Source organism: Epargyreus clarus, unplaced genomic scaffold (genome assembly GCF_041222505.1).
Source record: "Epargyreus clarus isolate Ecla_fem2 unplaced genomic scaffold, WU_Ecla_fem_2.2 ptg000006l, whole genome shotgun sequence".
Taxonomy (NCBI): domain Eukaryota; kingdom Metazoa; phylum Arthropoda; class Insecta; order Lepidoptera; family Hesperiidae; genus Epargyreus; species Epargyreus clarus.
This window is the reverse complement of record NW_027332214.1, coordinates 9522368-9537743: the sequence shown is the minus strand read 5'-3', so window position 1 is coordinate 9537743 and position 15376 is coordinate 9522368. Positions and strand designations below refer to the sequence as shown.

General features: G+C 35.9%; 1 protein-coding gene, 4 non-coding genes and 1 pseudogene across 5 annotated transcripts; 1 reads left to right on the top strand and 5 right to left on the bottom strand.

The window, feature by feature from the left end:
- Positions 1–1883: 1883 nt before the first annotated feature.
- Positions 1884–13671, top strand: LOC140742564 (sodium channel protein Nach). Its single transcript, XM_073073467.1, has 10 exons — positions 1884–2065; positions 3716–3922; positions 4662–4839; positions 7498–7643; positions 8259–8385; positions 8838–8987; positions 11135–11324; positions 11841–12027; positions 13214–13320; positions 13553–13671. Exons 1-10 carry the CDS (start codon positions 1884–1886, stop codon positions 13669–13671), a joined length of 1593 nt encoding a protein of 530 aa, XP_072929568.1.
- LOC140743034 (5S ribosomal RNA) lies at positions 12416–12534 on the bottom strand. The gene has a single exon (XR_012102346.1). It is a non-coding gene; the product is annotated as a 5S ribosomal RNA (ribosomal RNA).
- LOC140743022 (5S ribosomal RNA) lies at positions 12958–13076 on the bottom strand. The gene has a single exon (XR_012102335.1). It is a non-coding gene; the product is annotated as a 5S ribosomal RNA (ribosomal RNA).
- A 75-nt stretch (positions 13672–13746) lies between the features above and the next one.
- On the bottom strand, positions 13747–13869 carry LOC140743042 (uncharacterized; annotated as a pseudogene).
- A 347-nt stretch (positions 13870–14216) lies between these two features.
- Positions 14217–14335, bottom strand: LOC140743033 (5S ribosomal RNA). Its single transcript, XR_012102345.1, has one exon. It is a non-coding gene; the product is annotated as a 5S ribosomal RNA (ribosomal RNA).
- Positions 14336–14945: 610 nt separating this feature from the next.
- LOC140743031 (5S ribosomal RNA) lies at positions 14946–15064 on the bottom strand. The gene has a single exon (XR_012102343.1). It is a non-coding gene; the product is annotated as a 5S ribosomal RNA (ribosomal RNA).
- Between the last annotated feature and the right edge of the window lie 312 nt (positions 15065–15376).

Below are 15376 nucleotides of genomic sequence, written 5' to 3'. Positions count from 1 at the left end.
AGTCGTTACGTTGGCTTCAGGCCCGATGTGGCCAAAACTGAATGTCCTCTGGATCAGTGGCCGGTATAACTACCTTTTTTATATAATATAGGTGTAGCAGACGAGCATGCAGTCTACCTGATGGTAAGTGGCTACTGCCGCCCATGAACATCTGTAGTCAACCCCAGATAGGATTAGATATTCCTACCTGAGGTCGGTCACAGATGCGCCGCTACTCCTGAGGACTAAGCTGGAACGCCTCGGTAAAGTATGTCTCTCTTACCACATCCTTCAAACCAGAACACAGCAACGCTTAACACTGCTGTTATAAGGCAGAAAAAGTTGTGGCGGTGGTGCCGCCGGAGTCGAACCACAAGGGGTTCTACCACCTTCAATTTCTACCTACCTACTTATTGCTACCAATAACCAGCCAACCAATTCTCAAAAAAATTAAAGATGGTAGATCCTTTCCCACCACCACCACATCCACCGTCACATCTATTTCTCCCTTATAATATTAATGTTAAGCGCTGTTGTGTTCTAGTTTTAAAGTGTGATAAGGACACTTATACGAGGCGTCACAACTTAGCAACTTAATACTTAGGCAGCAGTAACAAAGCATGTGTGGCCGACCTCATGTCCTATTAGGGTCCAAACCTTGAATTCATTTTATTCAAGAAACTAATTAATGTAATAATAATAATAATAATGTAAGTATGTAAGGAAGTTATTTTAATAGTTTATAACATTAAGTATAAATAATTACTTAAAAATATTGAGACAAGACTATAATAGGTACGTACAATGCCTGGAAAGCCTTACGTAGATGTCGCATCAGATTCGAACCCGTATTTAAACTACGATCAAAGCTACTGATACCACTAAACTTATATGTACCAGGAATGTTCAATGTTAATTGTTTCATCATTAAAATTGTATGAGCTCGTGTATGATAAAAATCTTGTTCGAATGTAAAGGTTAATTAGTTAAAATCATGCGATTGTGAACAATAGGGTTCAGCGTTAATCATACAAAACAATCAAAAATCCTTTATTTAAACAAGTATGTAAGATTACAAGGTTTCGGGACTTTTCTATAAGTAAGTTTATGCCTGTGGTAGGAGAGTAGTGTTTAAATTTAAAAAAGTTCATCCTAACTTTTTTCCTGGAAAATATATAAAACTAGATTCGTTTTATATTGAAAAGACATAAATAATATGATAAATATGAACGTGAACTGAAACGTACACCTAAATATAAACGTAAATGACCTGAAGCGTAAAAATAAACCTGAATCTACGGGAACATAAGCACTAATGAACGAATAAGCTTCAGGCAATTTAAAAGGTTTTTATAGGCAGATTTCAGGTCCACATTTCCGAGTGTGGTAGAGTCCATTACAAAAGACAGATCCGGATAATATCCCGGGTCGGGATATCCAAATCATCCCTTAAAGTCTATTTTGTGTGTGATTGTTTTTTTGTACTGTTTTTCCATGTATTTAAGGCACTAGGACACAGAGAATCCTAACGTGAAGCGGAGTGTAGAACCTTATACAAAGCTAATTAACATAATTAAACCGCCTTACGTTCGTCCTAACCAGCAGCTTTCAAAAACTTCAAAGCCTATTAAAACAATCAGTTCCCAACACGGCAATCGACACCTTCATTAAATTTAACACCTTGCGGATTGAGTGGTTCGTCACAAAAACTACAGAACCTTGCAAGCACCACGTAAGTTCGTGTATCACTCATTATTTAGGTATTTTCAACGCTTGACGCCTAATTATTGAATCGTTCAGTCCAATTCTTTTTATGATAATGAAGTTTACCAAACCGTAGAACCCGATTCAATTAGTGAACTTGCATACAAGGGTACAGCCGCTGAAGACTAAGTTAGGGCGATATGCAACAAAAACGAGCGTGGTGGTACAACTACAGGGCAAGAAAACGAGAGCCTCGGACGAAAATGAGCATCGAAATTATTGCGCGTACGGCTTTCGGCACCACTTTGAAGGAATATGCCGATAATTGCTCCGTCGCGGGCGTCAGGCAGATGTGCGATGCGACCATCACCCATAAACAGCGGTGAGATTTCGTAGCACCTTCAGTTTTCTATTTGGAGCATTGAATATATCTGATAAATATCATAGATCAGATGTGTATCATAGAGTTGATCTAACGGTTCTGGTTTGGAAAGTGATAAAGGAAAATTAAAGATGTCTTGACAATTCGAATTCATATGTTTAAAGCAAATACAAATAAAATGCCGATGTGGTAGTGCTTCGCAATCAGTCAGTATATTCCGAGGTCGAATTAATACGGGTTGAACATTTACGGGCTAAAAACATAATTATTTTTAGCATAATAATACAAGTAAACAATAGAAACTATAGGTACATCATATTTTCGGGTAGAAACTAATTTACGTCACACCTAAAATTTGCGAAGAAACGGGAGGAGAAACGCCTGTACCCTTACCATGAGTTTTTACGTTTTGACGAATATGACTGTTTTGGTATTTGTTTACGTATTTGCCCATACAATTTCAAATCAGCGCCACTAGCGGCTTGTATCAGAACTATAATGTCAGTAACTTAACATTAAATGTCTAAATTGACAAATGGCGCTTTATGTTTTGTCTCTCATTTTTGCGAACATGTGAGGTAGACAAAAAGACTTGAGCACTTACTTATTGTTACGTTTACTCAGTCTACTAAGCAAACGGAACAGAATATTGGATTGAGTAAACGTAACGTAAAATTGTGGGATGTTTTGAAAACTCATGGTAAGGGTACTGTTTCAAAACAAACAGAAATTTGATGTCCCGATTATATTACACTTACTGTAATAATAAGTTATAAGCTTCGAAAACAACCAACCATTCAGAAATCAAACAAACACACAGATATAATAAAATAGCAATTTTATACGTATTTCTATAGATATGTAATTGGCGTGAAAAAGCTTATTATGGTGTTTTCGTACAAGTTCGTAAACAAATTACCCAAGAATCGCAATTACAAAAACTCCACCCACTCAACGTACATTGAAGAGTTATTTTGAAATGACATTAAATTGAAATGAAATAAATTGTTATTATAAAGCGTAATTGATTATTTACGCTGTTATAAGTGTTTCGCTCGTATTACGAAGCCGAGTGGGGCTTATAAAAACCGTGAAACATGTGTTGCCATATAAGATAAATTTTAATGGGATTGTCACGTTATGACATAAGTAAAGAGGCACATAAGGCTGCCCGCCCATTGACTATTATCCCTTAAGCCATTTGTACTTAAGTAAGTACTAGAACTTCTCAAATTTTGATAATTTTAAAAATTGGATAGATAGATTATTATTAACGGCCGGTAGCGTTGAAGTAGTGCTTAAGATGACTTTCCAACCTGCTGTTAAAATGCTCTATCTATCCAACAGCCTTTTAAGGACCACTGCTGGATGTCCACTATAATAGAAGCCACAAACCAAAATACGTCAAAATGCTCGGCGACTATTTATTACTTGACACAGCTATGTATACGTGTAAACAATAGATTACAGACAGATTTTTCGAATATAATCAAACATGTACCAAACGCTCATTTGTCGCTCAAACCACATTTTTGTGCTAGAGCGGCAGCGGATTAAGCGACTGATCAATAACTTACGCCTATACAACCATCGCCCAAGCGATTGTAACCAATATGCAGTCGCCCTAACTAATACTTGTTATTTTTCTAGGGCAATTTACATTATTATGTTCTGCGTGATGTGTGCTACCGTGTTCTATTTTTTGCGTCACATTTGGTGCAACAGCCTCATCAAGCCGTTGGTAGTTACGATGGAATCTGTGACCTATCCTATATCGAAGATAGACTTTCCAGCGATCGCGCTGTGCAATATTAACAGGATCAGCAAGAAGGCGTTGACGGCGGCAGTTAAGAGATCGTAAGTTGTAATTAAAGGTGGTAGAACCCTTTGTGGTTCGACTCCGGCGGCACCACCGCCACGCCTATTTCTACCTAATAACAGCAGTGTTAGGCGCTGCTGTGTTCCGGTTTGAAGGTCGTGGTAAGGGAGACAGACTTTTCCGAGGCGTTCCAGCTTAGTCCTCAGGGGTGGCGGCGCATCTGTGGCCGACCTCAGGTAGGAATATCTAATCCTATCTGGGGTTGATTACAGATGTTCATGGGCGGCACTAGCCACTTACCATCAGGTGAAATGGATGCTCGTCTGCTACTCTTATATTATAAAAAAAAGTTATTAGTTATCTGCATATACGACGACTGCGTAAGCAATGTATATTGTAGCTAAATCCCCCCGTTTAAAAGAGGTCTTTAAAGAAAAATATTCTTTATTTGTAATCCATATAAGAAAACATAAAATTACATAAGAGACGGCATACAAAAAGGCGGTCTTATCGTTAAGAAGCGATTTCGTTGAAACAACTTTTGGGTTGGAGTTAAATAAATATGAAACCTTGAGAAATATTAGATGGGTTAATGTATGAATGAACCCATCATTTTCCTTAATGAAGTGCTTGAAGTATTGCTGAGTAAGGATCTTTCATTGTAATAATATAAATCAGGGGTTGGAGGTAGGTAGAGATTAGCGACTAACCCGTACGATATTTTCAAAATGCCTTTAAGACTACCAATAAATTAACTAAGTAACTTATATTTTCTAGCTCCCTCTACTTGTCGCTGAAGAACGAATCGAGACTAAAGGAAGTGGAATGGTTCTACCTACAAGCAGGACGCCTCTTGGATTTTACGTATAATCCAATGTTGAGGAACCATCCTTTCCTTTACGTGGTACCGACACACGTTCATGATACTTTGAAATTGATTGATTTAATGAAAAATGTAAGTTTTTAGTTAACAGATTGAACTTTGTACTAGACTGATACTACCAGTAATATGCTCAAAGATCTTAAATAGGGTAGAAAGGCCTAATTGAAATCACACATCGGTCACAGATGCCTTGCTACGTCTGAAGATAAAAATACTTGTATGTCTGTCGTTTCTCACACTATCCAGATCAGATCTAATCACAGAAGCGCTTCACATTAGTATTATAAGGCAGAAATACTTAAGGTGGTTCCTCCGGAATCCAATCTCGAATAGTTCCACCAATTTCAGAAGGTACTTATGCTTTTTTTTTCTATAACTGAAGCAGCATTTTTGCCGCGGACGTGCAAATGTCCATAGGCGACGGTGACTGCTTTCCATCAGGTATCCCGGCTGCCTTATCGTTAAGTTACATATAAAAAAAAAAACTAACGAACATGGAATATTAGCAGTAATGTTCAGTGATCACTATCATGCACTGGTCTCTTCTCACCAGCGACCCCAAATAGAACAAGACTCTTACCTGAGGACGACCAAGTCAATGCACCAATTTTTAAGTACGTAGACCTAAGCCACGCCTTCGATTCTTTTGTCAGTCTTATAAGGCCGTACGCTTGGTCGAGCCAATCAGGGTACAGTATAAGCCAATTAGGACATAGTCTGATGTCCACGTGCAGCAAAAAGTTTCCAGGGTTATCGTATGAAAATTATTGCCCTTAAAAAGTCATATACATCTAATACAGAAGTCACAAGGCACCATTAATATTGTAACTTTATCATCAACTTATCAATTTACTTAATACGTATCAATTTTGTCAAGAATAGATTCCACAGACCTGTATTTGTTTTGTTGGTTGATATATTCTATATCTTATGAGATGATCGCACATTAAACAAATATTTAGGTTTTATTTTATTTCATAAACACATTGTATAATAAAGCTGAAAAAATCACAAATAGGATCTCAGCATACTTACTAAGCAGACGTTTTCAAAATCAACATCATTTTTTGAAGGCGGCACCACCGCCAAAATTCCTATTTATTAAACACATATTTCTACCTAATAACAGCAGTGTTAGGAGCTGCTGTGTTCCGGTTTGAAGGGTGTGGTAAGGGAGACTGACTTTTCCGAGGCGTTCCAGCTTAGTCCTCAGGGGTAGCGGCGCATCTGTGGCCGACCTCAGGTAGGAATGTCTAATCTTATCTGGGGTTGATTACAGATGTCCATGGGCGGCAGTAGCCACTTACCATCAGGTGTACTACATGCTCGTCTGCTACTCTTATATTATATAAAAAAAATGAAAATTTTAGTTCGATTTTTTTACATTAGAGTAGTGAATGAGCTTGCAGTCCACCTGATGGTAAGCGGGTCACTACCATCCATAGACATTCGTAACCGACTTCATCTCCATATAGAACATGCTTAAGGCGATCGCAAATGCATTACCTCTCTTGAAGACTAAGATGATTGCCTCATAAGTAACTGCTCAATATAACAGACTTATAATTTGTGCGTAAAACTTGCTTATCCCGCTTCTCGCAATAAAGGAAACGAATAAAAAAGTATAACAGGATCTAACGAAAAACTAATAATAATATAATACTTCAATTTAACTATGATTGCGGTGGAAGAAAAAATTACAAGGTATACAATTTAAAAATTGTTACTTTTTATTATAAATTGCGTTCATCCAAAGGAACCTTATGGTATGTTGGCAATGCAACCCATTAACACCTTCAATCATCTGGTTCTCAATTAACTTCTTATATCAAATTCAGATGCGTCTGCATTCACACCTCGAGAACTTTTATCTTGTTAGGAACCAGCTCAGTGGAGGTAATGGCCAATTACTATTTGGCTCCAATTACCATTTTGCTTATGTAGTTTGTATCTACGATAATGAGGTATAAAGCCTTGTTGATGTTTTATTTAAATTGTGGCTTTATTTGGACATTATTGGTTATAATAAACAGATTATTATTGATCGGGTTTTTTGGTGTTTTCGCCATAATATAATTTCGAATCTTGTAAAATTCGTATCATTTTCCTATGTATGTTTTCATGTAGTTTGTAAGTACGGTAATGAGGTGTATTGAATAACGGGGCCATAAAGATGTTTTATATAAATCGTGGCTTTATTTGACCTTATAATTAACAGCTTACAACTGATCGCGTTTTGGCGTTTTCGCGTTAATAATATAATTTTGAAACCCTTGAAATTCATTACATTTCCTATTTACGGACAAGGTTAATATATAGGTACAGGTTTACAGGATAAGTCAACCTATAAATTTAAGGAGATTATTAATCAGGTCGTTACTGACAGATTTATATAAGTTGCTATCCACAACTTGAGAAAAAACTAGGATCCTTTTTTCATTAGTCCCTCTCCATAATTGGGTAAAGTTTTTGTTTAATAGCATAACATGCTTTATATTTCCGCTTCTTATATAGTTTTGTCTAACGGTCCTTTAGAATTTCAAGGAAATTTAAAAGTAAAAAAAATACTTGAATTTGTATTGAAATTTTTTTTTAAAACTACACTTAAGTATTCGTTACATTCAAATAATAAACCGCCCCATGAATTCTAACACTACCACATGCCTTAGGCTAAAAAAAAAGGCTATCATTGCTTATCATGTGTCTAATCAATAATTATCAATGCACCAGGTGGCTCCAAAATGCGAAGACATGTTGCTTAGGTGCACTTGGGCAGGTGAAGAGGTGGACTGTAACACCCTGTTCTCTGTGCGGCGAACTGTTCATGGTCACTGCTGTGCTTTCAACTACGTGTTGGGCTACGACTCTGCTGGGACGTAAGTGATTAACCTTCTTATAAAAAAGGTGGTTAAAATTTATAACAGCATTGGTAAGTACTGCTGTGTTCTGATTTGGAGTGTGTTGGTACGAGGTGGTGACAGTAAACCATCTGTCAATCTCAGGTAGAATTTCAAGTATATTTTGAGATGATTACAGATATAAGCATATACCTACAATCAGATGGAATGTATGCTTGTTTGCTAATTAAATCTAATAATAAAGGTTTTTAGCCAATAAAAGTAAAAAGTGTGTGCGGGTGAAAAAACTGACTGTAGCAGCAATTTTTTAACAAAAGAGAGATTTTGAAACTCAGCTGAGTCTTCAATGCTTACTGCGACCTTTCCGATGACTCTTGTATGCACTTCATCATGGTGCTTCTGTGCAGAACGCTAGTAAAACCTTCGACGAGACTTAACTACTCTCGTCCAGAAATAACAACCGGTGCCGATGGTTGACACGCAAAGCTTAGAAGCGCCCAGGAATTTTAGGCACTAGCGGTCATCTATCCAACTCCCGACCCGGCCCACGGTTGTTTAACTTTGTATATCACGTACGATCTACATAATCCACATTTATGCACTTCACTTGGTCAAAGTAGTTAAGTATTTCAGACCCAATGAAACTATCGCGACAATAAAGAGGCAAACTGAACCTGGACAGCATAATGGACTAAATGTAATCCTAGACCCCATGATGGATGACTACGCCTACCCCATGTACAATATAGAAGGAATCGAAGTAAGACTACATTTTTTTATCAATTTTTATAGAATAAAATATCGATTTAGATTTTATTGTGTGGTTCAGTAGATACTGTACCTTCACTAATATAATATGAAATATAATATCTAACAGGGTAATTAAATATGTTTTAGCAAATAAACATTTGAAAGTGGATACAATTATGCAAAGTTGTGTAAAAATTTTCATAATCGGTTTAGCCTTTTTCTAAATTACAATAAATATACCAGAAGCCAAACATGTTATTATATTATAAAAAAGGATTTTAACATTACAAAATGTAATAGTACCATATTAACTGACAGAAACTTTTTATTTCTTTATAACTCTAAATATATAATAAAACATCTAAATATAAAATATATAGGTCTCTTTATCAATACATATTATAATTAGCACTCACTTCTATATAACTACAAAACATCATCAGGCATCATATTATTTTCCAGGTGTTGATTTTCGATCCCACTCATTTCGCGGACCCCAGCGGTGGGCGTGTGATCCAACGCAACGTGCAGCCAGGCCAAGCTGTATACTTTGAACTCCAGTCCATCAAACAAGTCGCTACAAGAGAAGTGCGGAAGTACCCTTATTCTACAGTAAGATATTCATGTTATTTTCTTTATTCAGCCTATATTTTTTTATTTTGAAGGTGGTAGAACCCTTTGTGGTTCGACACCAGCCGCACCACCGCCACACCTATTGCCTCATAAGAGCAGTGTTAAGCGCTGTTGTGTTCTGGTTTGAAGAGTGTGGTAAGGTAGACATTCTTTCAGGGGTAGCGGCGCATCTGGGGCCGACCTCAGGTAAGGATATCAATCCTATCTGGGGTTGATTACTTATGTCTATGGGCGGCAGTAGCCTCTTGCCATCAGATGGGCTGCATGCTCGTCTGCTATACCCATATTATTAACAAATATATACCAATACCCACGCTGCTTTTGTAAAACTACGTTTTGAAGAACCAGCGTGGTTCAACAAGGGAGGTACCACCGCCACACCTATTTTAGCGTGAAGCAGTTCTGTGTGTCAGTGTAAGAGTGTGGATACCGCCAGCTTACTATATGATATGGTGACTATCTTAGTCCACAGTAATAGCGAGGCATCTGCGATCAGCTGCAGGTAAAGCTCATGTCCTATATGAAGTTGGTATGAAATATCGGCAATACAAACGCATATCGTGAGTACCCGTTACATAATAAAATGTCTCAATTCCGCGATAATTTTAGTCTAAAATCATAATTTGGTTACAGTTGGGCTTCAATAACCCCTTACCGATCGATGGACTGCAAGCTCGGTAGCTACTTCAATCTTATAAAAAAAACTCTTGTACATGAAAGCTACGAGGTATAAACATAAAAGCCGTTCAACAATAAGCTATCAATTCTAACACATGCAAATAATTGCGTGTGGTTTCCAGCTAATACTATAAATTCGTCTAGCTCGGTGATATGTGATCGCACTGATGACAAAAAGTATCGTAAACGCGGTTACCAAGCGGACTTACATTAACAGTTATCTGACGGGAACTAAACGTGCCGGCGACATTCTTAGGTGCCGACTATTTGCTTGAGGCCACACATGATAAAATCATTTTTTGTAATATAGAAGTAGTGGACGAACATGCGGAACATCTGATTGTAAGTCGTCACTGCTGCCTGTTGACATTTGTAATCAACCAGTTAAGAATAGTCCTGTGATTGGCCATGCGAAGGTTTTGAAAGGAGGCTAGGCGCGGGGCGGGGGGTCACAGGGGTCATGACCCTCTCCCCGCAAAACCGTCGAGTCCAACTCGCACTTGGTCAGTTTTTTTCGTGGGGAAACCCTTTATGTATTCCTCTCTATCACAGGGGTAGCGGAGGGGATATCCCGGACTTTACAATAAAGACTAAAGTTAGAAAATATGCCAAATTTCCCTTGTGACTCCCCCAATATCTCATGCTGCGATCGTGCCTGAGGCACCATCGCCACACGTACTTCTGCCTTATAGCAGTCGTGTTTAATGTTAATTAAAAAAAGCTACCCCTAAGTACGGGGCAAAAATGCCTTTACCTACCTATCGCATTTTCAAAAAGCATTATTATATTGTTATACTAGCTAACCCGGCAAACTTTGTACCGCCTCAAAATCTATTTATCAAATATATTTCATATAAAATATAGCCTATGTTACTCGTGGATAATGTAGCTTTCGAATGGTGAAAGAATTTTTAAAATCGGTCCAGTAGTTTTTGAGCCTATTCATTACAACCAAACAAACAAACAAAGTTTTCCTCTTTATAATATTAGTATAGATAAAAAACTGTCAGGTGAGGTAAATGTCTCTTAGTTCCACGCTATAAAAATAAATACCTAAGGGGCACATACTTGCATAGATAAAATATACAGCCCTGCTTACAAGATAAATAAAAGGGTTGTATGAACTTGTATGTATGGTATGTTGTTCCTATTAACGTTAAGGACAAAGGTCAAATATCGAGTAATATTAATACAATAGTTTTACCTTTCTGGAAGAATAAAACATTTTAATTAAAAGGTCTAGGGAGACTGACCATACGATGCAATATTTTTTCTTTTCTTCTTTATTTCGTAGCTTAGGTACATATTTGGTTTCCCATCGTGGGGATAACTATATAGTCAATCTAATGGTTTGACTATTTTATTTTTCCGAATCTTTTCCGCTGACATTTTTAAAATTTTACAATATAAGTAGGTACCTAATAAATATTTATCATATTTATTTTTAGAGAAAATGCCTATTCCACGACGAGAGTAAAAAGAAGTTTTCCTGGATGTACTCGTACAGTGCTTGCATCGTCAACTGCCGGATCAGGACGGTGCAGTCGCTCTGCAAGTGCACACCTTACTTCCTACCAACTGAACGCAAAGGCTCCATCTGCACACTTAATGATCTCAGATGCCTCAATAAACATAAAGGTAACATCTCGGCCTCTTATTAAAGTAACATCTCTTTCGTCTTAAGGTCCAAGGAACATCTCTAATAAATAATCACTTGCTTAAAGAGCAATAAATATCATGAAGAAATCTCTATGCCTGACAGTTTTCTCAAAAAAATTCAAGAGTGTATGAAATCTACCAAACCACACTTAGCTTGCGTGGTAGTCTATAGCCTAATGATTTCTTGTTTCTTTAGGACTCCCAAGAACAGTTTTTCTCACATAAAGAAGGAACTCGAAAAAAAGAGAACAAAAAGAAAAAACATTCGGACCGAGTTTAGAACCCGAGTTTCCTGCGTTTTAAGGCGCCCGATTTTCCGACTGATTTATTGTAACTTCGTAAACGGTTTATCGATCGATTTATCGCCCCCGAAACCCCGTAAATACAAAATTTCAGGAAAATCGTTGGAGCCGTTTCCGAGGTTGTTCATATAAGAATTGCTCGTTTGAAGGTATTAGATTAGATTTTTTCATATGAAATTGCTTCCTCTTTTAGAAAAGCTATTCTACATCTACCCACTGGGTGCTGAAAATACAGATGGCTTAGAAACAGAGATCCAAGATTCCCTCTACTGCCCCGACTGCCTACCAGACTGCGAGCTGACACAGCACTACACGAAGTACTCCAAAATACCCTTGGCCAGTGATGCCTGGGAACATAAACTGTTTAAAAGTTTTTTTCTGTGAGTGTTCATTCTTTAGTTTATAATTTTGGATATAGGTATTAAAAGTCAGTTTCGTTAGGAGAAAATATTATTTTTTTTGCACGTTACGGACTTTTCGCGTGCCGATGAAATATTAAACTACAAACTAAAAACCAAAATAACAAAACTAAAAAATGAAATTTAAAATTATATCATATTCAGACTTCGATCACTAGTTTCAGGTAACATGTATTAATGAGAGCGTTTGCAAGTCGATTTGAGATTGCAACGCCATCTAGTGACAACTTAACAGACTAATTATTTGTTTCGACACAATAGGAAAATATGATAACAATATTGATAATGATTAAAAAAAACACAAATAAAATTAAAGATTACTTACTTACCTAAGGATAAAAAAGCAAAAAGCCAACGACACGCAGTGTTCCCAGGCGGTCACCCATCCAAGTACTGACTGCGCCCGATGTTGCTTAACTTCGGTGATCGGACGAGAACCGGTGTATTCAACGTGGTATGGACGTTGGCAACATGAGTTGAGAATTTTTGGTACAGATTGTTTGATAGTAAATAAAAAAACACATATTATTTAAAATAAATAATTTAGCTTTTGTTTCTTATAAATATAATAAACTATGAACAGTCGTATGACACATTGTATTTTATTTTAAATATGAAACTAGATATTTGTACCTATATATTACAATATCGAAACAATAAAACTAAATACTAATTTAGTATTATTTACAAATCTGTTTACACTAATTTTGAACTATTGCTTCATGTTGCAAAACAAACAATAAAATAGATTCGCAATTTATATCTACAAAAGTGTATAAGTACAACGGTACATTCCAAAATGTCTTATAAATCTCAAAATATAAATATAATATCGTAAATTGTACAATTTATTGGGTAAAAATACTAATGTATGGGTAAAAAATACCAAAAAGCCAACGACACGCAGTGTTCCCAGGCGGTCACCCATCCAAGTACTGACTGCGCCCGATGTTGCTTAACTTCGGTGATCGGACGAGAACCGGTGCATTCAACGTGGTATGGACGTTGGCGATTACTTCAACGAAATTAATAAACACACTAGAGCTAGACATTTTCTTATAGTTCTAAAATTATAATTTATGTACAAAACAAATAAGGTGTGTTATTATCTTATACATTTTTATTAATTTGATTATTGTTTTAATAGGAAGAACCTTAACATGACCAAGAAATGCGTTTTGAGCATTTATCAGTCAGCTACTGATGGTGTGCTTAATCGCTTGGATGTGGTTTCATACTGGTTTGAGATATTAAGTGAGTACAATACTAACCTATGATTATTTTATCTAGAAATAAAACAAAACTTAATAACTTATTAGGAGAGGACGAATAAATTTAGAGCTTTTATGTACAACTACAAAGATAGGTAATAGGTGTATGAAAAGTACTTAGGTCTTTAATAATATAAAATTGTATCTACCTACTTACGGTCAAAGTCATATGAAAGTAAAAAATAAAATAAACGTTATTAAATTTATTTTTACAGGTAACGTTGGCGGGTTATGTGGCGTCCTACTTGGAATATCCATCATAACTTTATTTGAGATCATTTATTTCTTTTCGATCAGATTTCCTGCAAAAGCATTCCAATATGTGAATGAATAAATATATTTTAAAAAATGTATCGTCTTTTATTTTAATGTTTAAAGTTTACTTATCATTAGGATAAAAAAAATAAAAAGCCAACGACACGCAGTGTTCCCAGGCGGTCACCCATCCAAGTACTGACCGCGCCCGATGTTGCTTAACTTCGGTGATCGGACGAGAACCGGTCGGTGTATTCAACGTGGTGTGGACGTTGGCGATAAAATTTTAGTTATTGGTAGACATTGCTTGATAATAAATAAAAAATATGAATTAATATAATTTACAATACATATTATTTAAAATAAATAATTTAGTTTTGTTTTTTAATAAACTGTGAACAGTCGTATTATTTCCAAAATCTATTCACACTAATTTTGTAGTATTGCTTCATGTTGCAAAACAAACAATACAATAGTTTCGCAATTATTTTTTTACAAAAATGTATTTGTTGAAATTGAAGCAAAGGTCCATTCCAAAATATCTTATGAATTTCAAAATATAAACAAATAAAAAAATCGTAAATTATATAATTGACTAGGTAAAAGTTGAAAGTAATATCAAAAAGCCAACGACACGCAGTGTTCCCAGGCGGTCACCCATCCAAGTACTGACTGCGCCCGATGTTGCTTAACTTCGGTGATCGGACGAGAACCGGTGTATTCAACGTGGTATGGACGTTGGCAACATACAATGAGAATTTTTGGTACACAATTTTTGATACTAAATAAAAAAATGAAAATAACATACAATATATATTATTTACAAATAAATAATTTAGGTTTGTTTCTTGTGAATTTAATAAACTATGAACAATCGTATTATTAAAAAAACCTGTTCACACTAATTTTGAAGTATTGTTTCGTGTTGCAAAACAAACAATACAATTCGCAATTAATATTTTACAAAAATCTATCAGTTGAAAGTTGAAGTAAAAGGTACATGAAAGATTTTATTTATTTTACAAGCCCTTAAATATGCATATGAATTATATTTACAGATTATAACAATAAATATATATACAATATATACAAAAATATAATTTAAACACAAAACTAAAACTTAAGGTAATATAAAAAAATTAAATGTAAAAGAATGAGTCCAAACCACTACCTCTCGGTAAAGTCCCAAGGATGCTGGCTACGTTGCCGCGTTTCATGGCCAAGCTTATTCTTTGGCCAAAATACGCACCAGATAAAAGGTTCATTCCAAAATATCTTATAAATCTCAAAATATAAATAAAATATCGCAAATTATACAGATGATTAGGCAAAAAGGTGAAAAAAATATCAAAAAGCCAACGACACGCAGTGTTCCCAGGCGGTCACCCATCCAAGTACTGACTGCGCCCGATGTTGCTTAACTTCGGTGATCGGACGAGAACCGGTGTATTCAACGTGGTATGGACGTTGGCAACATGAGTTGAGAATTATTGGTACACATTGTGTGATAGTAAATAAAAAACATTACATAATAGAATTCATTAGAATGAATAAATATATTTTAAAAAAAATTATTGTCTTTTATTTTACCGGCGTAAATTTTTGAAAAATATGTGAGAAAAAATAAGTGCAGTAAAAAAATATCTGGCAATTATATAAGTGCGAAAATAGAGACAAGTGCCCTCGGAACATTTTTCTCAGTTGTTTCCAATTTCTCAATTGCATTTGTAAATACTGCTATAATAAAAATGCTCATAGACAAGACTTGACGTCAATGTTTATCA